We start from the raw sequence: 25,741 nt of genomic DNA on the forward strand, positions 1-25,741 counted from the left end.
GTTTTTTGTTTATTTGATTGGGGGTAGAGGGTATTTTTTTTGAGACACAGTTTCATTTTGTTTCCCAGAGTGGCCTTGAATTCCCAAATGCTAAGCTTATAGGACACCACACATGGTTTCCAAGTCCTTTTATACCTTCAGGTTAACACTGTGTACTATATGAATGCTTTGTTGTAGAGCAATAGAGTCCTGAACTTAATCTCAAGTCCCCCACTTAGTCAGTATACTCACCTACAAAAAGAAAAACAGTAATAATAGTAATAGGGGGTTGAGAGCTCCGTAGTAAAGCTCTTACCTAGTATGCTTTAGACCTTGGGTTCAAAGCTAAGCCATACACACGCAGGAAAAGAAAACAGAAAAAATAATATTGCTCAGTCTGTCTAGGGGACAGTGAGATAACAGTAAATATAAAAGGAACTTAAATATACTAAATGCTCAAGAAATGCTGGGGGGCTGGAGAGATGGCTAACGGCACTTGCTGCTCTTGAAGGACCTTAGTTCAGTTCCCAGCACCCAGAAGGTGACTCCAGGTCCATGCATGGGTAACAGTGGAACTGGTAACAGCCGTCAGAATCCACACATACCATGAAGGCAACCAAGAGGGTTTCGACACTCAACAACTGGAAAGCAGCCTTCCGTCCAGTTCTGGACAAATTTAAGATACCCAGGGCTGGAGGTGCAGTCCAATGGGAGAGGGCTGACCTAGCATACACAAGTCAAGGATGCATGGACTCAGTCTTCAATGTTAAAAAAAAAGATGAGCTTAAGAAAGAAATATATTTGAAACGTAGCCTCTAGATGCCAACCAAAGTCCTAAGACTGGATGAAATTACCTAGTGTCAGTAGAGACAACCCAAAGAAAAAGTGGCACACACCAAAATCCCACCATTCAGGAGGCATGGGCTATACAGTGAAACCGTGTCTTAAACAAATTAATTAATTATAATTCAGGTTACAAATTAATTATAAAACCTAGGTTTAAAGGCTACACATGTACATACATCAACATGTCATAGCACAGCATAACTTAAAAATGGTTGCATGGAAAACATTTCAATCAAAATTAAGATATGTAAGGAGGGGTCTGGGGTAGTACTCTTGTGCAAGGCCCTGGGTTCAAGGCTCAGCTCTGGGGTGGAGCAGAGTATGATATTCAAAAAGTCTCATATCTAGGTAATGATTGTGATTTTTCCCTAGTATTCTTTCTGATCTTTCTGATATTTTCCAATATTTCTGAAATGAGCATGTATACTTCTTTCACAAATGTTTATTCTGGAGTAGTTTTTGTTTTAGAGCAAAGTTTAAGAGCAGTACAGAGATTGCAGGGCGACGGTGGAGCTTGCCCAGCATGTGTAAGGCCCTAGTTTTGAACCCACAATTGCAAAAAAATTAAGAGAAAATATAGACAAGATTAGGGAAATGATGCTTGCTGAGCAAGCCTGTAGACCTGAGTTTGATTCCTGTAACCCACAAACAGAAAGAAACGGTAACATTTCTAGGCTTATATTAAATACTAAGGAGTATTGTAGCCTTAAGCAGCTCCAAATTTCCATAGAAACCAAAGTACTTAGCACTAATTAAAACTCAATGACAAATTTTAAGAGTCTTAGACATGGCTCTGTGGATAAAGGCGCTTGCCTCCAAGCATAATCATCTGAGTTCAATCCCAAGGCCCTACATGGTGGAAGTAGAGAACTAACGGCCACAAGTTGTCCTCTGAACTCCATGCTTACACGCATATCACTTAGCAGAACTCACTGTGACTCTATTGTGATTCAGGTTCCATGATGTGTCAAAATGAAAGAACTATACAAGTACCACTCCAGAAAGGATACAGTAATCCACAAAGACCCTCCTCACTCTGATAGCTTCCACAAACGAAGAGACGGCCTCAGCTAACCCCACATATGACCAACTCCTTTACACACTTCACATTTCACCATACAGAAGTCTAACTACTCACGCTTGGTATAGTGCTAAACAGAACAGGATGCTAAACTGCACCTTTAAAGAGCAGTGCTAAGTAATCACATGTTTACCTTTCATCTTTCCAGACATTATTCTTCACTGTTAAAGATTCAGAATTCCTTGGCAACACCCTATACTTTAATGCAATTCCTTCTGTGCCTATTAGATGTACTACTCAAAGAATGTTCTATCCTGTGTGTGGGTTGTGTTGTTGTTGTTTTGTCTGTTTGGAGGTTTTTGTTGTTGTTTTTGAGACAGTTTCTCTGTACAGCTCTGGGTGTCCTGGAACCCACTCTGTAGACTCATAGATTCACCTGACTGCTGGGATTAAAGGCATGAACTCTTATACCGTGAAGATGTACATTTGAAAATCCTTAAAATGAGCCAGGTGGTGGTGGTGGTGGTGGTGGTGGTGGTGGTGGTGGTGGTGGTGGTGGTGGTGATGCACACCTTTAATCCCAGCATTCAGGAGGCAGAAGCAGGGAGATCTCTGAGATTGAGGCTGGCCTGGTCTACAGAGCGAGTTCCAGGGCTACACAGAAAAACCCTGTCTCAAAAAAAAAAAAAGCTTAAAATGGCAAGTCTTACATATTATAACAAAACCCACTAAATTATGTATTTTAAGTGGTTAAATTATACGGTACATGAATAAAAAAAAAATCAGTAAAGCCGAATTTAAATTTTTTTAAGGCCTGGAGAATAGCTCAGTGGTAAGTTCTTGCCTAGCATGTACAGAATGTCCTAGGTTCAATTTTCAGCACTGTTCAAACAAAAAAAAACAAAAACCATGTTAACCTAAGTTTAAATATCAAGCCATGTATGTATGTTGGCTCAGGCCTATAATCCCAGCACATGGGAGGTTGAAGCAGGAAAATTGCTAGGAGTTCAAGGCCAGGCTGTGCTACAAAGTGATATCCTGCTTCCAAAAAAAAAAAACCTTAAATAATTAACTAGATCTTATTGATTTAAAATATATGACACCTGGGTCAAAGACTGGCCTAAAACTAACCTTGGCATTATTTACTTTAAATTTAAAGACTGGGAAGAAAAATGGCAGACAAGATAGCAGACGAATCTTTTCTTTGTTTTGTTTATTTGAAATAGGGTTTCTCTACATAGCCCAGGCTGGCCTGGAACTCCACCCTCCACCTGCCTCTGCGTGTCCAGTGCTGAAATCAAAGGTGTCCACACCCAAGCCAGATGAACTAACTTTTTCCTGTTGTTTTTTGTTTGGTTGTTTTTTTTTTTTTTTTCAAGACAGGGTTTCTCTGTGTAGCTTTGGAGCCTGTCCTGGAACTCACTCTGTAGATCAGGCTGGCCTCGAACTCACAGAGATCCACCTGCCTCTGCCTCTGGAGTGTTGGGATTAAAGGTGTGTGCCACCACCGCCGCCGGCGTAGATGAATTAATCTTTACTAAACTTCTAATCATTTAAAGTACATTTTAAAGTCATTTCCAATCTTAAACTTTGAGGATACCAGGATACTCTTTCAGAGCACTCCTTACGTACCTGGTGTACACCACTCTTCTGTTTTTATTAGAGCAGAGCCCTACAGAGCCCTTCTCTACACTTTCATTAGGCTACTTCAAATATGCACTCAATATAAAACATGTTTAATTAAATTATGTTTTTCTCAATGCAGTTTGTTACAATTTTAGAATGCCTCAAAATCTCCCCAATCTAAGGTAAATTTGAAATACTGGGACTGCGGTGTATCTCAGTGGGATAGAGTTTGCCTAGAGTAGACAAGGACTTATAAAATTTGACCATCATCAGTGTGAGAGAAAGAAATAAATATTCTCATAACAAGCAAATATATCATTCAAAGTGCTTATATACCTACTAATAATTATGTGGATCCCTGGCACATTTTCTCTTTCAATATGCAAAAACACTGCCTAAGTACAGTGTCATCTAGGCCCCGCCCTCTATTCCCAAATGCCGAAAGAGCGAATCTGCACAAAGTAAACTCGCAGTAACATGAAGCAAGAACTCGGGACTTCCAATTCTAGTTGCACACTTCACTTAGGCATCTTTTACTTCAAAGATAATTAAAGCCTAGGAGAGGAACAGCAAAGAGGAAAATCAGCAGGGAGAGGGACAGCAGCAGAAAGAAGTTCAGGAGAAGTATGTCCAAAAGCTGAAAGCTGACCAGACTTGCCAATCAGAAAACTACAGCTAGCGGGGTGTGGTGGCTCACTCGGTGTTCCCGGCACTAAAAAGGCTGAGACAGGAAGACTGCCCCAAGTCAGAGGCTAGACTGGGCTACAGAGTGAGGAGTGTCGAGCTAGCTGGGTTACACACACAGCAAGACGCTCACTTTAAATCCAAGCTAAAGAAAGTAGTCCTGGCGGCATCGGACTGGGAAGCAGCAGAAAGAAAGACGCTTGGGATAGGGAAGCCAGCAAGTTTTGTTTTCACTGATCTTTTTACAGAGGGCTGGAAGGGGGAGGGATATTTAGAAGGGAATTAAGAAGAGCAAAAAGATACCCAGAGAAACCAAAATAGCTAGGTAGCAGAAAGAAACTTTAAAATCCTAACAGTCCACCAAGTGCCTGCCCTTGCTTCAATAGCATGCAATCTGCCCTGCATCTCCCCATCATGAGGTAACAGCCATCACCCTCCAAGATTCACAAAATAACTGCACACAACAGGATGCAAAGAGATATTTGCGGACTGGGTACTTCTTCAGTTCTCCCTCTAGACCTCACCTATCCTTACTCCTCTGCCTACCCTCCTGGCCACTCCAGTCACGCACATTGGAACAAACTGTAAAAGGTTAAACTCTTTTTGTCAAGCACTATATTAACAACAAAATCAAGAGTATATACAAGTGTGGTTAAGGCAATACATTCTAAAGTTTTTCTGTCCAAGTCTCAAAACAAATTCATATTTTCTAGAAGTCATTAAATCCACACAGCTTACATGATAAACAAGTGTTAACTAAAATGTGAAACAACTGAGATTTTGAAAATACACTGGTCATATTTTCTTCTCTGATCACTTTTCTTATTTAAAACAAAAGTCAAATTATTACCTAATGAATTTCTTTTCAGACTACACGGCACTCATTTCATAAAGATTAAATTCATACATTCTTTTTAATATACTTTATACTATAATTATATCAAGCAAATTCAAAATAAAATTATTTTATAATACTAATAAAATACCTGCTTAATTTAAAAATGAGTAAGATCCTTTTTGTCAGGGCTGAAGAGATGGCTCAGCAGTTAAAAGCACTGGCTGAGCCAGTCAGTAGTGGCTCATGCCTTTAATCCCAGCACTCGGAAGGCAGAGGCAGGCAGATCTCTGTGAGATCGAGGCCACCTGGGCTACAGAGTGAGTTCCAGAACAGGCACCAAAGCTACACAGAGAAACCCTGTCTCAAAAAAGAAACAAAACAAAACAAAAAACAAAAACAAACAAACAAACAAAGCATTGGCTGCTCTTCCTGGGGACCGAGTTTGATTCCCAGCACCTACATAGCAGGTGATTCACAGCCTCTGTAACTCCAATTCCAGGGTATCTACAAACTCTCTCCTTTAGACTCTGCAAGCACCAGGCACACACATGGTACACAGACATACATGCAAGCAAAAAACCTACACACATAAAATAATAAGTAATTTTTAAAATCCTGTCATTTATTAACAGCTTATTTCTAATTCCACAGAAGATATTCATGAATTATATGTATTCTTATCATATCCGTCTCACAGATCAAAAAAAGAAATGTTTTAAAACAAGTCTATCTTTTATTTGATCACTTGGGAGGGATGGTGGAAGGCAAATTCAGGGACAGCCTCAGCTCTACAAGTTAAAGCCAGCCAAGTTACAGGAGACCTTGTCTCAAGCAGATAAAGTCTGTCATACTCAGTCTTCTTCATTGCTTTTGAGAAGGGCTAAAGACTAAATTCATTCACACCCAGGTTTTAGGGACAAACATGGTATATGTCTATAATCTCAGAATTTGAAAGACCGAGGGAAGCTGTATGCCAGCCTGTGCTACATCATGAGACCTCGTCACAAAAACTAGAAAATTTAACAGGAAAGGAAACACAGTTTTGTAGTATGTAGTAAGTCCCTATGTGTGTTACAAAAAATATAATGAATGAATTTCTGGATATTCAGCCCCTGTGTTTTTCCAACAAGCATCAATGAAATTAGAATCCAGTTCTTATTCTGTGCATAGAAAGGTAATAAATATAATTGATTCACCTTGAGGGGAGCGCCATAGAATATTAGTTGATAACTAAAACCAAACCAACGTTATCTAATATAGGTTGGCACTAATCCTTTTATATTTCATCAACAATAATCACAGAAACGTATTAAAATTAAAACCACTTAAGGACCATCAAAATGGCTCAGTGGGTAAAAGCATTTGCTGTGTAACCCTGGTAACCTAAATTCCATCCCTAGAAACTCCATAAAAAGCCAGATGTGGTGGCTCTCATCTGTAATTCCAGCACTCTACTACAACAAGAGACAGACACAAGAGAACTAGCAGGAGGCTCACATACATCACAAAAACACCATCAGAAATAACAAGAGATTCGTCCTCAAAACACAGGGCGGACGGAGAGAACCAAACCCTGAGAAGATGCTCTCTGGTCTCTGCTTGTGCACCCACACTCACAAGCATAAACACACAAAATAAATAATCAAGTATTTAAAGAAAAAAGCCACTTTTATATAGTTATATGTAAGTCTGACAATGCCACAGTGAAGGTCATTGCTTTGTATGGAACTAAATTCGAAGTCATTTTTAAAAAACACAGGCGCTTCTTTCAACTAACAAGTTTTGGTTTGGTGAGAAGCAGGAAGAAAGTAAAATGCCCAAAATAAAATACAAGGCTGAGAACGCAGCCCAAAAGAGTGCTTCCCTGTCACACTCAAGAGCCTGGCTTGATCCCCAGCACCACAAAAATAAACAAACAAACAAACAAATAAAAATACAAATTAAACTAACATGTAAGACTGAGTGAGCAAAGCCTTTGTCGCTAAATAATTTATTATGTATACAGTGTTCTGCCTGCATGCCAGAAGAGGGCACCAGATCTCATTATAGATGGTTGTCAGCCACCATGTGGTTGCTGGGAATTGAACTCGGGACCTTTGGAAGAGCAGCCAGTGCTCTTAACCACTGAGCCATCTCTCTAGCCCCTGGTTTTTTTATTTGGTTTTGTTTTGTTTTGTTGTTTTGGTTTTTTTGAGACAGGGTTTCTCTTCATAGCCCTGGCTGTCCCAGAACTCAGAGATCTGCCTGCCTCTCTGCCTCCTGAGTGCCAGGATTAAAGGCATGCACCCCACTTGACTGGCTGAATTCTGTACTGTGTCTACACTTACCAGCTGGGAGAAGACAATTCACGAAACTGATACTCAACAGCAAAGCTGCATGAGTAGGTGCCAAAGTAAGTGGCATGGGCAGTAATAAAATTAACTCATTTACTTCATCTTCACTTAGTGCCTAGAACTTACCCATCAGAAACCAATATTCAAACTCTTCTCTTAAATGTTTAAAAAACAAAAACAAATTGGCCTTCAGCTAGTGTTGTGTCTCAGTGGCAGAGGGCTCCTGGATCTCCACAACCAAAAGTAAAGAAAACTATTGGCCTTTAAAGTAGGAAAGGGGTAGCCCTGTGAAGGAGACATCTCACACTGCACAAACACCAACACTCACATCACAGGAGATACTCCGGGATGTAGAACCAAAGCCTGTAGACTGTCAGCAAAAGCCCTTCACACGGTAAGAAAACATCCTCCCTCGGCCACCTTCCCAATTCTCTGAGGGGGACTGGAGTCTGAATTCTTCATTCCTCTGTGGTATACCATACATCCACACACTATACATACACACTATACATACACACTATACATCCACACACTATACATAGCCTCGGAATATGCATATTTCATACACTTTGTCTTTTCACATGGAGCTATGATTTGATAGGCCAATGGACGTTACAGAACAGTCTGGAAACGTGCAGTGGGAATGGGCTTGCCCTCTGGCCTTTCTGTCACCATGCTCCTTCAGATTTGGGCCCACGAGACACAGGTAAAATGGAATAAATGATTGTTACATGGTATGAAGACCATGTGGCTGCAAATTATCTTGTAACAGAAAATCACCATACTTGGAATCAATTAGCACTGATGATATAAAGCACTTGTTCTCAAACGCAAACTTTAAAACTCTTTGGGGTTAAAAAAACTCCCTCCCCTACAAAAAGTATGTTGTATAATTCAGTATAATTAGACTACAGAGAAAAAAAAATACCCATTTTATCAAGAACCTCAGGTAACTAACTAACTGTTGTAGTGTCCAAACTGGGAAACACAAATAAAGATAACTAAAATTGCAGTTACTTGAAAAAATTCACTAACCACTCAGTAACGCTAGAGACAATTCTCTCACTTTAGACAATTATATCTGAAGAGATGTAAAATCGAAATATAGAAAGAAAATTATTTCAATTGTATTACAAAGCTGACCCTTAAGCAAGCCTGAATTGCCTAATTAAAGCTAGCAGCACATTTAATTTTTATTAAAATAATTTACTTACTCTGATTAATTCTTGGACTCCTTAATTCTAAGAATAGTTGGTATGAACAAAATTGGAATTTTTTTTTTTTTAGAAAATTATCTAGTAAGCCAGACTTGGTGGCTCCAATCTGTAATCCCTGCACTTGGGAAGCTGAGGCAGGAGAGTATCAGTGTGGACAAAAGCTTGAATCCAACCTAGACCTCACAGAGTTGCAGGACACACTGCCACAAACACCGCCACCAACAAAGATGACAAAGATTCCGAAGAATGACACAGATCTTAGTCCGCACTATTTTTTTCCCACTCAAGTGCACTAATCGCACCTACCAGTCACATCAACTCATCCACAGACACCACATCTACCCAGACACTCCCTAGTCCCTTGATACCGGATGGAGCCGCACTACTAGTCAATCCACTCTCTGGCAAAGCTGTTGGCTTTTGGTTGGTTGATTGGTTTTTTGCTATGCTTTGTTTCTTTGTTTTGTTTTTGTTTTTGTTTTTCTGTGACAGGGTTTCTCTATGTAGCCCTGGCTAGATAGAACTCAATAGGTAGACCAGCCCATCTTGAACTCACAGAGATCCACCTGTTGGACAGTTTTTACACGTTCAGAACCATGGCAGTGCATGATCAGTACCTGAACCATCATTTTGTAAACGTCCAAATCTCAGGTTCCAGTCACAGGGAAAGGAAGTTGTTGCTGGTTCTACTGCTGTTAGCACTGAGGAGATGGGAAAGGATGCAGGCTATAATCCTGGCTCCAAGTTACTGTGATGAGTTACTTAAAATTCTGTACTTAATTCTCCTTCTCTCTCTCTCTCTCTCTCTCTCTCTCTCTCTCTCTCTCTCTCTCTCTCTCTCTGTGTGTGTGTGTGTGTGTGTGTGTGTGTGTGTGTGTGTGTAAGAGGGGAATAATAATAAAAACCTAGGATACAGAATTGTCAGGAGGATCAGAGAAGAAAATATATGTAAAGCTCTTTTAATAGTTGCTGGTGCATAGCAAATACTCTGTAAACAACAGTTTTTATAGATCTGAAATCCAGCTTCAAAAATGCCATCATCTGGGACTATAACATGGAAAAGAAAAAAAGAGAGAGACCAAAATCCCTTTTATACAAGGATTCTTTAAATATGACCCTTTTTAAAAGAGGACAAAATTCATTTACCACCAAATAGAAATTATTTTGAAATCAATGTTATTTTTCTCTGATTTTTTTTATCAGTTCTGGTCACAGAATGATGAGCACAACACTATGAGAATTTGCATTCTAAAAAGTCAAATAATTTAAAAAACAACAAAATGTCTTATATTTTTGCTTGCAGAATGGCTGCTTACGTGTCAAGGCCATTTTTACTCTCTTCATATTTTACAGGAACCACATGACTTGTGGCTAGAGATTTAAACAGCTAACAAAGAAATTTAGAGAAAAACTGTTCAGTTTTGCTTCAAAAAGAACTGAAATGATCAAAAATATTAAAACATCAAGTTTTAAGGTGTAATCAAGTCAGATCTTCCAATGATTTTTAACACTACATGGACTTACTATTTAAAAATACTAGATATAATGAGCTGGAGAGATGGCTCAGTCATTAAAAGCTAAGCTCACAATCAAAAATATAAAATACTAAATATTAATCTACAATAGACAAGAGTAACAGGAAATGTGAAGGAAACTTCACATTTGCTTTCAGTATTTCCCCAGGACAGACCTTTAAAATGAAAATTAAACAAGTAACTTGTGTGTCTATTACAACAATGAAAATTTTATTGAATGTGAAAATTACTTTTAAAAAATAGGAAAACTATTACTCTGTCTACTCATTTTTAAGTGCATACTTCATGTGACTAATTTAAGAATTCATTCCTGAATTTTTCTAAAAGCAAAGCACGAAAACTGTTGCCTGAAAATAACTGCAATGTGAAAAAACGAGTTGTTTTTTTCTCAAGGCGACTGACAATTAAAAGGGAAATGGCCAGAGGAAAGGGGAGTACCGGTTCCTTTCACACGTTAGTAATGTCAAAGAACTTTCAGGAGTCAAATCTCCTAGAAGTCTGATGCGAGGTCAAAGTTGTCTCAATGACAGGAAAGCCAACAGACGCCAGATGACTAATAGTAAAGTTATCAAAACACTTGTGTGCCCAGCAGTAATTCCGAAAGCATACAAAGTACAAATGTCCAGGAAGAAAAGACAGAGAATACTTAAGATTCTTGGGAGCAAAACAGTATTAATGACGACAGCAACAAACAGTATTTATACAATGTATCAAGATTCTCACACTCTGGCTTCCCCAACATGCATTCTATTCATCAGGTAACATTTTTAAATAACAAAAAGTAACGTGGATTCCCAAAGAGTGATCTAAACGTAAAAATAAGGTTCAATCAAGTGCGTGTTTAGTTCTTTTCATTGTAAACCAAATCTGCTTCTTTACATTTAAAAAAAAAACACAGCTCTGTCTCCAAAATCTTCTAATAGACACAGTTCACTAGCGATTAAAATATTATTTTTAATCCTTGCATTACCTCACAGCTAAAAATGTCAAGATACCACACCCAATATGTCTTTTTCCCCCCCTCCCGTGGGGGAGGGGTCAGGGAATAGGGAGTGGGGACGCGAAAACTACAGGAAAACACTGAAGGTGATTTCCCTGGCAGGTTCCTCCACGGGGATCCGAGCGCACACGTTGCGAAGGGCGAGCACAGGCCTCGGCCTCTGCAGGCTCCCTCCCTCGCCACCCGCTGGGGTAGGAGCCCGGACGCGCCACCCAGGGCTACTCACCAGCCGTAGTGCTGACCAGCAGGGCGGCCCACAGGAGCCAGGGCACCCGACAGGGTCTCTGCAGCGAGGAAGTCATCCCTGGGCCAGTCGAGAAGCAGGAGGGGCAAAGAAAAGAAATCTGGAAAGTATATTCGGGCGGAGAAATCCGGCCAGGAGGCTGCTCGTCCCTCCGTCTGATTTATCCTGCCCGGATTACAATGCAGTTTGAAAGGACAAATGGCAGATGCGAGGACCTAGACGGAGGGCTCTCACTCCGCTGCAGGATTTCCCTTCATCTCGCTCCCTCGTGGCTGGGGAGCTTCATTCGCCTAGGACGGGGTGCCTCGGCTCCCCCAACTGAAGGCATGTCCGTGGGGACGAAGCAGGGAGAGCCCCAGAAGAAATCCCCGCAAATTATTTCCCTCGTAGTTTCACGATATCAAAAAAATATCCAGATCGGGGAGAAAACATATCCAGGGTGCCGGGGGGTGGGGGGTGGCGGTAGGCATGGAGGGCGGGGGGGACTCGATGGGGGGCCACGGAGGCTTCAGAACAAGTTCCCCACCGCCGGGAAGGGCCAAGCGGGGCAGGAGGCAGCGGCGCCCGGCCGCCCGAGTCGCATCGCTCGGGACTGGCGGAGGACAGAAGCCGGGGTTCCGGGGGAAAAGTTTCGCTTCGTCGTCGTCGCGGCCGCCCTCCCTCGGATCTCCACGGCCCCAAATCCTCACCGCCGACCGGGGTCGGAGAGAGGTGCGCCCGCCTCCATGGCCGAGCCCACCAGCTTCCTGGCGACGATCGCGCTCCGAGGGTCGCGCAGGCCCGGGCCTCCGGGAGCGCGGGGGAAGGGAGGGGAGGGGAGGGTCGCGGCGGCCCCGGCTCGTCCCCGGCTCGGCCCCGGCGCACGCGGGGTGGTGCGGGGCTGGCCCCGGAGCCTCGCCCTCGGCTATCCCCGCCGCTCGCACTCGCCTGGAGGAGTCAGTTCCACCGTGGAAGCGCGGTCTCCTTCCCCGTCGATGGCTCGGGAGGCAGCGAACCCCCGCTCAACCCAAGCCGGAGGAAGAAGAAGAAGCCGCCGCCGCCGCCGCCGCTGCCGCTACCGCTGCTGCCGCCGCCGCCACCGCCGCCTCGTTCTCCGCAGCTCTGGGCTCCGGGCGGAGCTCGGGCGTCGCGGGGCCGAGGGCGGGGGGCGGCGGGAAGCAGACGGACGTAGGTGGCCGAGGAAGGGGGTGGGCAGCCGGGCTTGCGAAACCCCCCCCCTGCGCCCCTCCGTAGGGTGTGTGTGTGTTGGGGTGGGGAGGGGGGGAGAGGCCCCTCCAGCGGCTCCGCGCAGACCAGACACAAAGGGGGGAGTCGCCGCAGCTGCCAGTCTGAGGCGCTCCCGGTCACCGGAGTCGCCCCGCCTCCGCCTCCTCCTCCTCCTCCTCCTCCCAGTCTCTCCGGCTCGCTCGCTCGCTCGCTCGGCCCGACCCCTGTCTGTCTGTCTCGGGCCTGTGGTGCAGCGCGGGCGGCGGGCGGGCGGGCGGGCGGCGGCGGCGGCGGCGGCGGCTCCAGCGAGACGCACTGCGCCTGCGCGCCCGCGGCCCCGCCCGGCCCCGCCCCTCGCTCCCAGGCTCGCCCGGAGAGCCAGGCCCAGCCAGGCTCGGCGTCTGCTTCTCGCCGGCTCCAGCGGCCCCGGGTAGGGTGGGGCCGGCGGGACGGACGGATGGACGGACGGACGGACGGATGGCGTGGGGCGGGCAGCCTAGGGTCCCCCTGCTCGCACGCGCGGGCCTTCCGCACGTGGGTGGCGCGGCGATCCTCCGCGCCAGCGTGGAGGAGCGGGCGGCCCCCATCGTTTTTGGGCTTTCGCGTTGGCCCACCGCTGCCAACCTGGGATCGGGGGGTTTTAAAGCCTCGAGGACGGCGCTGCCTCCGAGGTTTCCCTGAGAACCCCCCGGCCCCAGCCGCCTTTCCCGGGTAGCCGACCTGGGTCGTCGGGTTCCCCTCCCCTGGCGGCGCGCAAACAAAAGCCTCCGCCTCAGGCGTCCAGACCGCGACCCGGTCGGCGAAACTCGGGTGTGCGCGCTCGCCCGGGTCGGCTTTGCCCCGAGCGGCCGTCCCCGCGGCCTCCTTCGATGGCAAAGGCTGCTGGCTGGCCGAGCGACGGCGAGGATGGGAAAACCGGCGAGGAAACTGAAAACCTCCTGCGCCGCCGCCCGCACCTCTCCCCGGGAGGGCCGTGGTCACAAAGGCTGCAGGGGCTTTGCAGGGCTTGGCAGGGCCCGTGCGAGGAAAACTGCAGAGCTGCTGGCTCCGGGGATGGAGTGGGATCCTGTCTCCCCCACTCAACCAATGCAGAAGGGCTCGCCGGCCCCGCAGTTTCCTAGGACCGCTTTAATTTTTAATTTTTTTTTCTTCTTTTTTATTAACCTCAATTTGGTTGGACTCAGGCAGCCAGGATAGGGGAGGGCACTATGACTCTCCCCTGCGGGGTCGGCCGACTTGGGTGGGATTTCGCTAGGGGAGAGGGGAGAAGGTGACGTGCTTGGCGCCATGATCGGAAGTCTGGGTTTAATTCTTTAACTGCGAGGTGGAAAAATTGCGTGGGAGGGCGATCCTAAGAGATGAAGTCTAGCCCTCCCTTCTCCCGGTAGGCAGAAATGTGGTTCTCCAGGCTGGTTTTGCCGGTCTTTCCTTGTGGCTAAAGGCTGTTCCAGGATACAGTCATAAATACACTCCTCAAGTCTTACTGTTCCCTTGCTTTATCCAAGTCTTTTATCTCTTTATCTGAACGTGATGTTAATAAATCACATTCCTTAAACTGGTTTCTGTTATCATAGTAAATATCTGCTATAATTAAGAGTTGTGGTAATACCTGCCCAGGGCTCTTTTTTTAGCTGAAATATTTTTATACTGTTTACCCTTCAGGCAGAGAGGATTTTTTTTTCTATATAATAAAATCCCTTTTGAAAAATAAGGAGCATATTCATTGACTCTTTAGCTTTACAACCTTCTTTTGCTTTGCCTGAAAGACCTAAAATAAGGAACTGGCATTGTTTTAACATTTTGCTTTCAAGACATGAGATCTAGTTCTTCTGAGAAACGACAGATGTTGGAGATGCAGGAAGTTTATTAGCTGTTGAAATACAATTTTTCTTCCTCGAATTGAGGTCAAATACTTTATTATTCAATTATTATTTGCATAAAATTTTCCTAAGAAATATTAAGTGCCCTTGTACATGTTATAAATGTGTAATAAATTATGTAGGAAAGAAGTCTTAGGGCATTCCTGTGGAAAAAGTTCATGCCACTGACTTGGCGGGAATAATTCATCAGTAGACCTCAATATGCAGCCCTTGTTCCTTTTCTGTTGGCCTTACAGTCAGTATCTGAGTCGAGAGGTGACTATTCACAGTGAGAAGGGACATGGAGAAGAATTAAAACTTAGCCATGACTTAATCTACTACAGAAGACCGGCAATACAAGTCTAACGGGTAAGAACAGAACTGATCGGTCAGTAAGGTCTGGTATCTCATGATCAGGATGGGCGAGGTGTAGCTAGAGTTTTCCTGATCCTGCCTGGCCCACGGTCAGCCAGTCCCGCAGCTGCTCAGACCCAACCAAGTAAATATTACTTATAAACTGTATGGCTGTGGCAGGCTTCTTGCTAACTCTTCTATCTTAAATCAACCCATTTCTATTAATCTATAAGTTGCCACGTGGCTCGTGGCTTACCCGTATCTTAACATCTGCTTCTCATCGTGGCAGCTCTGCCTCAGCCTTCCACTTCCCAGAATTCTCCTCCTCCTTGTCCCGCCTACACTATCCTTCCTGCCTGGCTACTGGGCAATCAGCGTTTTATTTATCAATCTCTAGCAACATATATTTACAGCCTACAGGACATCCCACAGCACCGAAGTTATAATAACATCCCACAGATCTTGTTAGCTTATCGAGACAAATATGTATTTACCCTGTTTTGTGTTTGGTAGACGCCTTAGTGGACCTGTCATGAGTGGGGTTTATATGCCACTTAAGAACATCTCTGTGGAACCAAGGATGGCAGGACTAGAGTATGGCCAGACTGAGCTGTAATATAGTTGCAAATGAAGCTTCAGCACTGAGCTATAACATAGTTACAAATGAAGCTTCAGCACTGAGCTGTAACAAAGTTGCAAATGAAGCTTCAGCCAATCTGCAGGGGCTCTGGAATTGGGGGGGGGTGGCTTTTCAGTGTTGTCCTAAAATGTGGCTGGACACCAATTCTCTATCAACCAATTATTGTATAGAGGCCGCACGGAGGGATGGAAGGTGACCTTAAGTAAAGAACAACCAACCCTCAAGGAAGGATCCACCTGAGAACTGTCAGTTACCAGGGCTTCTTCCAGTGTTTGGCAAAAGAGTATGTCATGTGATCTACGGAACTCAGCATAGAGTACTTTTCAGGGACTACTCATTGTAGTCACGGAGGTCCCTGGATTGCTGGATGCTTCCCTAAAATGTAGGCTTTCAAGATTGCCAGAGTAGGGGTCATAAAATTGCTAGGTGTTCAATGTCTTGCTCTGGCTGTTTAAAAAAAAAAATTAAAAAATCTTGCACCAGAAGCAATGCGCAATCACATGTTATTGGCCAGTGAAGTCCCGTGGCCAAGTCTAACATCAAAAGAATTGGAATTTAGAATCCCACTACATTACTAGAAGAAGACCCTGAGTACTATGAAAAGCTTTAGCATCATCCTCACATCCAAGGGCTAATCCCCAGTACTCCACTTACTAAAAGCCCAACAAGTAAGAACGCATCCTAATATACAGGAATGACTTGGAGGTAAGGAACCCAGGAATGAGGGGAAACAACGTAGAAATCCAGTAGCAAGACCAACACCATCTGAAAAACAGATTGTATATTATGTTCCTTCATGGAGTCTGTCTTTCCTTTGAACTAGAGAACAGAGAACAAAGCAAGACCCCAGAGTCAGGAGGGGACATTAGTTTTGAGGTTTTAGTTGAGATGGTCTCCATATATTGGCCTGGCTGCTTTGAACCTGCCACTGCCTCTTCAATGCTGTGATTACAGGTACAAGCCAACTGACCTGGCTTAAACAGATTATTAGGACTAGAACTTCAGTAAAGTCCACAAAGAGTTCATGTTTTACCAGTGAAGACACATAGGATTTGCCTGAGCTCAGAAATACTGAATTCTAAGAATCAACCTTATCAGTTTTTTTTTTTTTTTTTGAAAACTTAACTCTAGCAGAAAAACAAGGCAAATATCACATGGTTGCCACAGAGATAGCTATCCAGAATAACAGAATGTCAGATAACAGAAAATATAGGTGCTAGAGAGATGGCTCAGACCAGAGTCTGCATCTCAGCCTCCATGTCGGGTGTCTCCAAACTTCTGAAACTGCAGTGCCAAGAGATCAAACTCCCTCTTCTAACCTCCAAGGGGACATGCTCACACGTGTGTAGATGTAACCAATCGTATTATTAAAATAAGAAACACAGAGCCAAGGTAAAAGAGAAAAGCCGAGAGGTCAGAGCTCAGAGATAAAATCTTACCTCCTCCAGTGCTCCTAGCTTCCCCGAGAGAGGGAGGTACTTCCTGTGTCCCTGTTTAAATAATCTTTCTGTTCTGCCTTCTCATTGGTTGTAAACCCAACCACATGACTGCCTCATCACTGCCTGTAAGTACCGCCCTCCAGGTCTTAAAGGCGTATGTCTCCAATACTGGCTGTATCCCTGAACACACAGAAATCTACCTAGCTCTTCTAACCACCACGCTCTCACTATGGCTCTAATAGCTCTGACCCCAGGGCAACTTTATTTATTAACATAAAATTAAAATAACATTTCAGTACAAATAAAATATCACCACATTTCCCCTTTTCTATTTTAATAAAAAGAAAAAAGGCAAAAGGTTATAACTAACAAAAGAAAAACTATATACAAAAGTACAATAACTATATACAATATATACAAGTAACAAATACCTAAACGATGTCTAGTCCATTTGTATTTGACAAATCAGAGAAAATAATTCCCTTATCTATCCTATTTTAGTAAGTCCAAAATATATCTAATTCACTTTCTATCCTAATTAATCTTCAACTATAACTAACTAATCTTCAACTCCCTCAGAGACCCAAGAAGGAAATAATATTAGCTAACAAAAATAAAAACAAGAAGTGCACAAAAGCAACTTCCAAAAATTTTGTGAGTTGACAGAAACAGCCAGCTGCCTGGACAGTCACCTGAGGTTTCTCCACAGTGTTGGGGCATCATCTTCAGCCTATAGGCTTATGGTATCTGACAGACTCATTTGTGAAGTAGGTTGTACACAAGGTCAACAGTTCAACCTCACATTGGGTGAGAGCAGTCCATGTACCAGAAACACCTGAATTGCACTAGTGTCCTGTCATGATTCAGGATTTTAAATTCTGGAAATTGTTGATGGTTTTTGAATTCAGCTGTCCATTCTTCTTGGCTGTGTATATATGGCTTCATCTAAGCATGCCCTTCTCCACATCCCTCTATTAAATGCCAGTCTACTATTGAGAGGCGTGAGCTTTCAGTTGCTGTTCCATTGCACAACAGAAGCCATCGGCCCACTGCCTGTTCAGCTGCCTTCAAAGAAAAGGGTACTGTACCTTTTCCAGATTGTGAAGGCGACTTCAGGGATGGTGCCATATTGTCCTGGCCTCAGAAGATGCCTTTTGATAAAGCCATAACCACACTTGTTTTGGCAGGAATCGGTAGTCCTTTGTTTCGTGTTCTGTCTGTCCATTTTGTCCTGTTGATACGAGGATACTTTGTTGTCCAGTGGCTAACTTTTGCCACAATGAAAATTAACTCCATATGCAGTTTCTTCAATGCCCATATTTTCTCTGAAGTAGATTGGTACTGCCAGGAGCCGACATGTCTCAAAAAAGAAAAATTTCTAAGTTATTAAAACATTTTAAATGCCATATTCTGTAGATCTCTGAAGGGTTTGAAGATGACCTGTCTAAAATACATCTGCTCAATTTTTAAAACATAACTAATATGACTACAATTTCTATTGTAATGTCTAACTACTAACTTTCATTTCTTTATATCCTAATAGTTGGTAATAATGTAAAGTATTTAAAACTAGTAATTGTCTTTTTCTTTTCTTTTCTTTCTTTCTTTTTTTCTTTCTTTTTTTTTTAAAAAAAAACAAGAACCTTAAATCTAATCTCCTTTGCTTAGCCTTTTTCCTAACCCTTGACAACTTGTAACCAACCCCCCTAAACAATGAAAATTATCCCAGACCCAAAACCCATTAAAAGAACCAAAAAACCACCCGCCCCACACCACTTCTTTGGCAATGTGGGTGTCATATTCTTAAAATTGCTTCCTGCTGGGTATGGGCGAAGTTATCTTTATCCTGAAAGAAAAATTTAAGTTAATTGTCAAATTCTAGGAAAGGTAACTATATCCTTCATTATTATCCAGTCCATGTGTATTGCCAAAGTTCAGGGTTTATCTCAAGTCCTTATTTAAGTAGTCTTTGAGACTGGATCATCTCAGCTAGTCATCTCAAAATTGCTCTGAGCACCTTGTAGTTCAAAGCTGATCTGTAGATGATGTTTGTCAGTTCAGTGATATTATTATTGTCCACGTGGAATTGTTGTTGTTGTTGTTGTTGTGGGGCCCCATCTTCTTTCCGGAGACTTCAGTTGATGTTAGGCCTGGCCGTGATTTCCTGCAGAAAACTGATAAGAGACTCGAACACAAAGACATATATATGCAGCTAACTGAAGCCTTTTTTCTAGAATTAGTTAGTACTCTATATGACCATTCATATCTTAACAAAGTTTAAAATGTATATATATATTAATCTTGTAAATTTTGATATAAAATTTATACTTTAAGAAAAGTTTAAAGAATCAGAATAGAATCAAAGAGTTGAGATTAGTAATAGAATAGTCCCTTAATTAATTTTGCTTTTGTCCTGTCCCATAGCAGAAAATGGCTCTTTCTGGCATGATACAGGGAGTTTGCATTTTCCTTTTAACAACATGCTTGAGTTTGAAGAAGGAGAGAGCCATTCTCCAACTCCAAAGTCAGCTTTAAATTTTAATTGAACTGGGACTATTAGAAAACCAATAGTGTTAAATCTTTAGAGAAAAGCAGAAACAAACATTTAAGAAGACATAAAATTTTTTAGATAATATATACCCATATGCCATATACTCCCATATACTCTGTTTCCTGGGATAGATGATTTGTCCCTTTTCTTCAGTTGTCTCATTTGTCTTGTGTCCTTCAGATTCCTTAACCTTCATTCTCCTAAAAGACAAAAACAAAAACCTTTCCCCAAGACTAACTTTGGGGATGTTCCCTTTTGGCAAGTTATTATCTGATTAAATGAAAAGACATGTGTTACAGGTACAAGTTAGTTTAAATTGGATGTTCATGCTGATTGATGAACTATCACCTCCTCTATTTAAGAGGTTTTTCTTGTTCAAATCGAACCTTTATCAATTTTGATGGTATCCACAGCTTATCTTCTCCTGTAGAAACAAAAGCAAAACCTCGTCCCCAACGTAATACATACCCTGGCTTCCATTCTGAGGTCAGCACATCCTTAAAGTATATAGGCTGATTTAATTCTGTAGTTTTTTCTATTACCCAATGTCTCTCTGCAGCTGTTGTTCCTTTCTCATTGGCATTCAGAAAATTCAAAGTTAATAGAGCATTATGCAGTCTATTTCTGGGGGTTTTTGTTACTCCTTTCTGTTTATTTAGCATATCCTTTAGAGTTCTGTTTGACCTTTCTATAACTGCTTGACCTGTAGGATTATGTGGTATACCTGTAATATGCTTTATATTGTAATAAGCAAAAAACTGTTTCATTTTAACAGAGACATATGATGGAGCATTGTCAGTTTTGATTTGTGCAGGTATACCCATAATGGCCATAACTTCTAGCAAATGAGTGATTACAGAATCAGCTTTTTCAGAACTCAGAGCAGTTGCCCATTGAAATCCTGAATAAGTATCGATAGTGTGGTGTACATATTTCAGTTTTCCAAATTCTGCAAAGTGAAACACGTCCATCTGCCAGATTTCATTCCTCTGAGTACCCTTTGGGTTACATCCTGCTGGTAATGGTGTTTGATTATAGAAGGAACAAGTAGGACATTTCTTTACTATTTCTTTGGCTTGTTGCCAGGTTATGGGAAAATCCTTTTTTAAACCTTTACTATTGACATGATGTTTTTTATGAAATTCTGAGGCCTCCAGCACATTTCCTATCAATAATTTATCAATCTCATCATTGCCTTGTGCTAGAGGGCCTGGCAGACCAGTATGAGATCGAATGTGAGTTATGTATAAAGGATGACTCCTTTTCCTGATTGTATCTTGTAATTGAATAAATAGTGAAGTTAATTCTGAAGCATCAGGGATAAATTCTGCAGTCTCAATATGTAACACCACTCTTTCAGCATACTGAGAGTCAGTTACTATGTTGAGAGGTTCTGAAAAATCCATTAATACCAACAGAATAGCATACAATTCTGATTTTTGCACTGAATTATAAGGACTTTGTACCACTTTACTTAAATTTTCTGGCCGGGCGGTGGTGGCGCACGCCTTTAATCCCAGCACTCGGGAGGCAGAGCCAGGCGGATCTCTGTGAGTTCGAGGCCAGCCTGGGCTACCAAGTGAGCTCCAGGAAAGGCACAAAGCTACGCAGAGAAACCCTGTCTCGAAAAACCAAAAAAAAAAAAAAAAAAAAAAAAAAACAAAAAAAAAAAAAAAAAAAAAAAATTTTCTGATTTGTAACCTGCCTTTCCTTGTTTATTGGCATCTGTATAAAATGTACGAACTCCAGATATGGGTTTTTGCCGTACAATTCGAGGCAAGATCCAATCAGCTCTCTTTATAAAATCAATTCTGTTGCTTTTGGGATATTTGCTGTTAATTTCTCCCAAAAAATTACTGCAAGCTCTTTGCCAAGGTTCACTTTCTGTCCATAATTTTTCAATGTCCTCCTTAGTTAAAGGTACGACAATTTCTGCTGGGTCTATGCCTGCTAATTGACGAAGTCTCAGTTTTCCTTTGTAAATCAAGTCAGAGATTTTTTCCCCATAAGTTTTTAATTTTTTATTTGGTTTATTTGGTAAAAATATCCATTCCAATATAATATCTTCCCTCTGCATTAATATTCCAGTAGGGGAATGCCTAGAAGGTAAAATAACCAAAATGCAATCCAGCTTTGGATCAATACGATCCACGTGCCCTTCATGTACTTTCTTTTCTACCAAGGCCAATTCTTTCTCAGCTTCAGGTGATAATTCTCTTGGACTATTTAAGTCCTTGTCACCTTCTAAGGTTTTGAACAAATTAGTCAGTTCATCATTTTTTACCCCAACAATAGTTCGTAGATGAGAAATATCTCCAAATAATCTTTGAAAGTCATTAAGAGTCTGTAGTCTATCTCTCCGAATTTGCACCTTTTGGGGTCTAATTTTTTGTAGCTCTATTTTATATCCTAAATAATTAATAGAATCTCCTCTTTGTATTTTTTCAGGAGCAATTTGTAATCCCCAGCAAGGCAAAATTTTCTTTACTTCTTCAAACATTCTTTCTAAAGTATCTGCATTTGAGTCAGCTAGTAAAATATCATCCATATAATGATAAATTATAGATTTAGGAAATTTTTTACGTATCACTTCCAATGGCTGTTGTACAAAATATTGGCACAGAGTTGGGCTATTTAACATTCCCTGTGGGAGGACCCTCCATTGAAATCTTTTAACCGGTTGAGAATTATTATAAGTAGGCACTGTGAAAGCAAATCTTTCTTTGTCCTTTTCTTGTAAGGGTATTGAAAAGAAACAGTCTTTTAAATCAATAACTATGAGAGGCCATCCTTTTGGTAACAGAGTAGGCAAAGGAATTCCAGATTGTAGAGAGCCCATCGGCTGAATTACTTTGTTAATTGCTCTAAGGTCTGTTACCATTCTCCATTTACCAGATTTCTTTTTAATAACAAATACAGGAGAATTCCAAGGGCTGGTTGACTGTTCAATATGCTGAGCATTTAGCTGTTCTTCTACCAGCTCTTCTAAAGCCTGGAGTTTCTCTGTTGTTAAAGGCCATTGCTGAACCCATACAGGCTTGTCTGTTAACCATTTTAAAGGTAGAGCTGTTGGTATTTTTGGAAGATTATCAGTTGTTGTGCCCTGTTCTTGTATAATATGGATGGCTGGTGACCACTCAAAATAATGCCTTCTAATATTTCTCTCAGAAACATGTGCTAGTTTATGATTTGTTTCTGAGATTGGAGGGATTTTAATCTGAGTATTCCATTGTTGCAACAAGTCTCGACCCCACAGGTTCATAGCTATGTTAGCGACATATGGTTTTAATTTTCCTCTCTGTCCTTCTGGACCTATACATTCCAGCCATCTTGCACTCTGTTTCACTCCAGATAATGTCCCAATTCCTAACAGTTGAACGTTTACCTCTTGAAGAGGCCAAGCTGGATGCCAAAATTCTGGTGCAATTATGGTAATGTCCGCACCTGTGTCTACCAGACCAGACAACAAAACACCATTTATTTTTATCGTTAATTTTGGTCTCTGTTCATTAATAGAAGTTTGCCAAAAAATTTTCTTTATGTTTTCTCCTGAATTTTCTATTCTCTCTTTTTCATCATCCTGACCAGCATGATTTATTCCAATAGTCATTTGGTTATTTAATCGCTCAGAGCAGGGATTTCCTCTACAGCTGCAGGAAAGGTTTGAACTGGTTTTGCTATGGGGGCCTGCATGAGGCCCCTCCGGGAGTTTCCCGAAAACTGAGGCAAAGGATTACCCTGTCTGTCCTTTGTTGATCTACATTCGTTGGTCCAGTGTTTTCCCTTACCACACCTTCTGCATACTCCAGAAGGAAGGGGCATTCTGTTGCCATTGTTCCTTGAAGAAACATTGCTTCTAGGAATGACCTGTTTACAGTCCCTTTTAAAATGTCCTTGCTTTCCACACCCAAAACATCTAACACTCCTCAAACCTTTTGAAATTACTTCTCCTACCCACGTATCATGCTCATCAACCTCAACATTAATTGTTTCTCTAATCCAATCTTCCAAAGGTGCAGATCTTGCCCTTAACGGCCTGATTATTCTTTTGCATGCTGCATTCGCATTCTCAAATGCCAAAGCTTCAATTATTGCCTTACTAGCTTCTGATCCTGAGACCATTCTGTTTACTGCTGAAGCCAGTCTTTCTAAAAAATCTGTGAAAGATTCTTTTGGGCCTTGCATAACCTTTGTGAATGACTCATGTTTTTTTCCTGGTTCATCAACTCTGTCCCATGCATTCAAGGCTGCCATTCGACATAAAATTACGGTTTGAACATCATATAAACATTGTGTTTGTATTGAAGCATATTGGCCTTCTCCAATAAGCTGATCCTGACAAACTTGTATTCCTTTATCCCTCCATTGTGTTTCTACGTTTCTAGCTTCCTCCTTAAACCAAGTCAGAAATTGAATTCTCTGGCTGGGTTCCAGAACAGCTTGTGCAAGGTCCCGCCAGTCCTGTGGTATAATCCTATTATATGTTGACCAAGAGTTTAACATTTGCTTTACATATGGGGAATGCATGCCATAAGATACTATTGCCTCCTTAAACCTTTTAAAATCCATCAGTTCAATTGGAGCCCAGATATTTTGTGTAGCCATTTGATCAGGCATCTGCTGTACGGTTACAGGATAAATTAAGGATGACTGTGTGAAAACAGGCTTTCTTTCTGTAACCTTATGATCCAAACTTGAACCAACTTCACTGTTAAAATTAACAGGTTTTTCTAAAGCTGTTATCCGGGCACTTAAATCGACTATCTTTTTAAATAGTAAAATGAGAATAAGCATGGTGATTAACTGCATAATTCCCATAATACTAATCTTTTCATATAGTTGTTCCATTGTCAGACTGCCTAAAATTCCAAAAAAACCCAATTTTCTTCCAATGTACACAGGAAACCCATTTTTTTAAATGTGGAAAAAATTTGTCCTTTAAATAGTTTCCTTTATGACTTACCAAATCTGCGTAGAACAGTAGAAATCCGAGCGAATTTCAAAACAGCCACCTAGAGTCCTAGGTGTAAATCCAGAGAGAGAGAGAGAGAGAGAGAGAGAGAGAGAGAGAGAGAGAGAGAGAAACAGAGAGACAGAGAGAAAGCAAGAGAGAAAGCGAAAGCGAAAGCGAAAGTGAAAGTGAAAGTGAAGGGGTAGCCGGCTAAAGCTTAAAGCCAGCCACTTGTTCCCTCTTGAGCCGAGTCAAGGCTTGGCTTTACAGCCAGGGGCCCTGTTTAGCAGGGCAGGCCTGAGCTGTTTGTAGCACTGGCTTTAAGCAAGCAGCTCACAGTCCAGCCTGAGCCCAGACCTGGGCCGGGGCTAGGGAGCAGACTGCTCCGGCTAGGGAGCCGGCCCCAAGCAGTTTTTAATGGATTCTTGTCACGTTGGGTGCCAGATGTAGATGTAACCAATCGTATTATTAAAATAAGAAACACAGAGCCAAGGTAAAAGAGAAAAGCCGAGAGGTCAGAGCTCAGAGATAAAATCTTACCTCCTCCAGTGCTCCTAGCTTCCCCGAGAGAGGGAGGTACTTCCTGTGTCCCTGTTTAAATAATCTTTCTGTTCTGCCTTCTCATTGGTTGTAAACCCAACCACATGACTGCCTCATCACTGCCTGTAAGTACCGCCCTCCAGGTCTTAAAGGCGTATGTCTCCAATACTGGCTGTATCCCTGAACACACAGAAATCTACCTAGCTCTTCTAACCACCACGCTCTCACTATGGCTCTAATAGCTCTGACCCCAGGGCAACTTTATTTATTAACATAAAATTAAAATAACATTTCAGTACAAATAAAATATCACCACACACGTGTGCACATATCTTCACACAGATACATGCACACAAATCTTCAAATTAAAAAAAAAAAAAGGCTGCTTAGAAATTTTAGAATTTGAAGCTGGATGGTGGTGGCACACAACTTTAATCCCAGCACTGGGGAGGGCAGAGGCAGGTGGATCTCTGAGTTCGAGGCCAGCCTGGTCTACAGAGGAGATCCAGGACAGGCACAAAGCTACACAGAGAAACTGTCTCGAGAAACCAAAAATAAATAAATAGATACATACATAGATAGACAGACAGATGATAGATAGATAGATAGATAGATAGATAGATAGATAGATAGATAGATAGATAGATAAAATAGAAAGTGTATTCTTATTGGGGTGAGGGAAAGTTCCAGGACTCTAACTGGGACTGCACACCAAGCACCTTGACCCACTGAGCATCTCACTGGCCCCATATTTTCCACAATTTACTTCATGTACCCCGGACTTCTCTGCTGACATAAGAGATCTTCCTTCCTGATGCCAGAAACTGGCTCTGTTGCTCAAAGAGTGGATACATGACCTTTTGTTTCTTTTCTTTCCT

General features: G+C 42.2%; 2 protein-coding genes across 2 annotated transcripts in view; one reads left to right on the forward strand and one right to left on the reverse strand.

Moving 5' to 3' along the window:
• Bmpr2 (bone morphogenetic protein receptor type 2) overlaps positions 1–12,161 on the reverse strand; it is a 118,585-nt gene extending 106,424 nt beyond the window's left edge. Inside the window, exon 1 of the mRNA XM_006975028.4 lies at positions 11,306–12,161. Within this exon, the coding sequence (XP_006975090.1) occupies positions 11,306–11,381 (76 nt within the window). The 5' untranslated portion in view covers positions 11,382–12,161. The remainder of the gene's footprint in view (positions 1–11,305) is intronic.
• The window catches only part of Sumo1 (small ubiquitin like modifier 1), a 147,329-nt gene that overhangs the window by 5,888 nt on the left and 115,700 nt on the right, over positions 1–25,741 (forward strand). The gene's annotated exons all lie outside the window — the stretch shown is intronic.

Source organism: Peromyscus maniculatus, chromosome 13 (genome assembly GCF_049852395.1).
Source record: "Peromyscus maniculatus bairdii isolate BWxNUB_F1_BW_parent chromosome 13, HU_Pman_BW_mat_3.1, whole genome shotgun sequence".
NCBI lineage: Eukaryota > Metazoa > Chordata > Mammalia > Rodentia > Cricetidae > Peromyscus > Peromyscus maniculatus.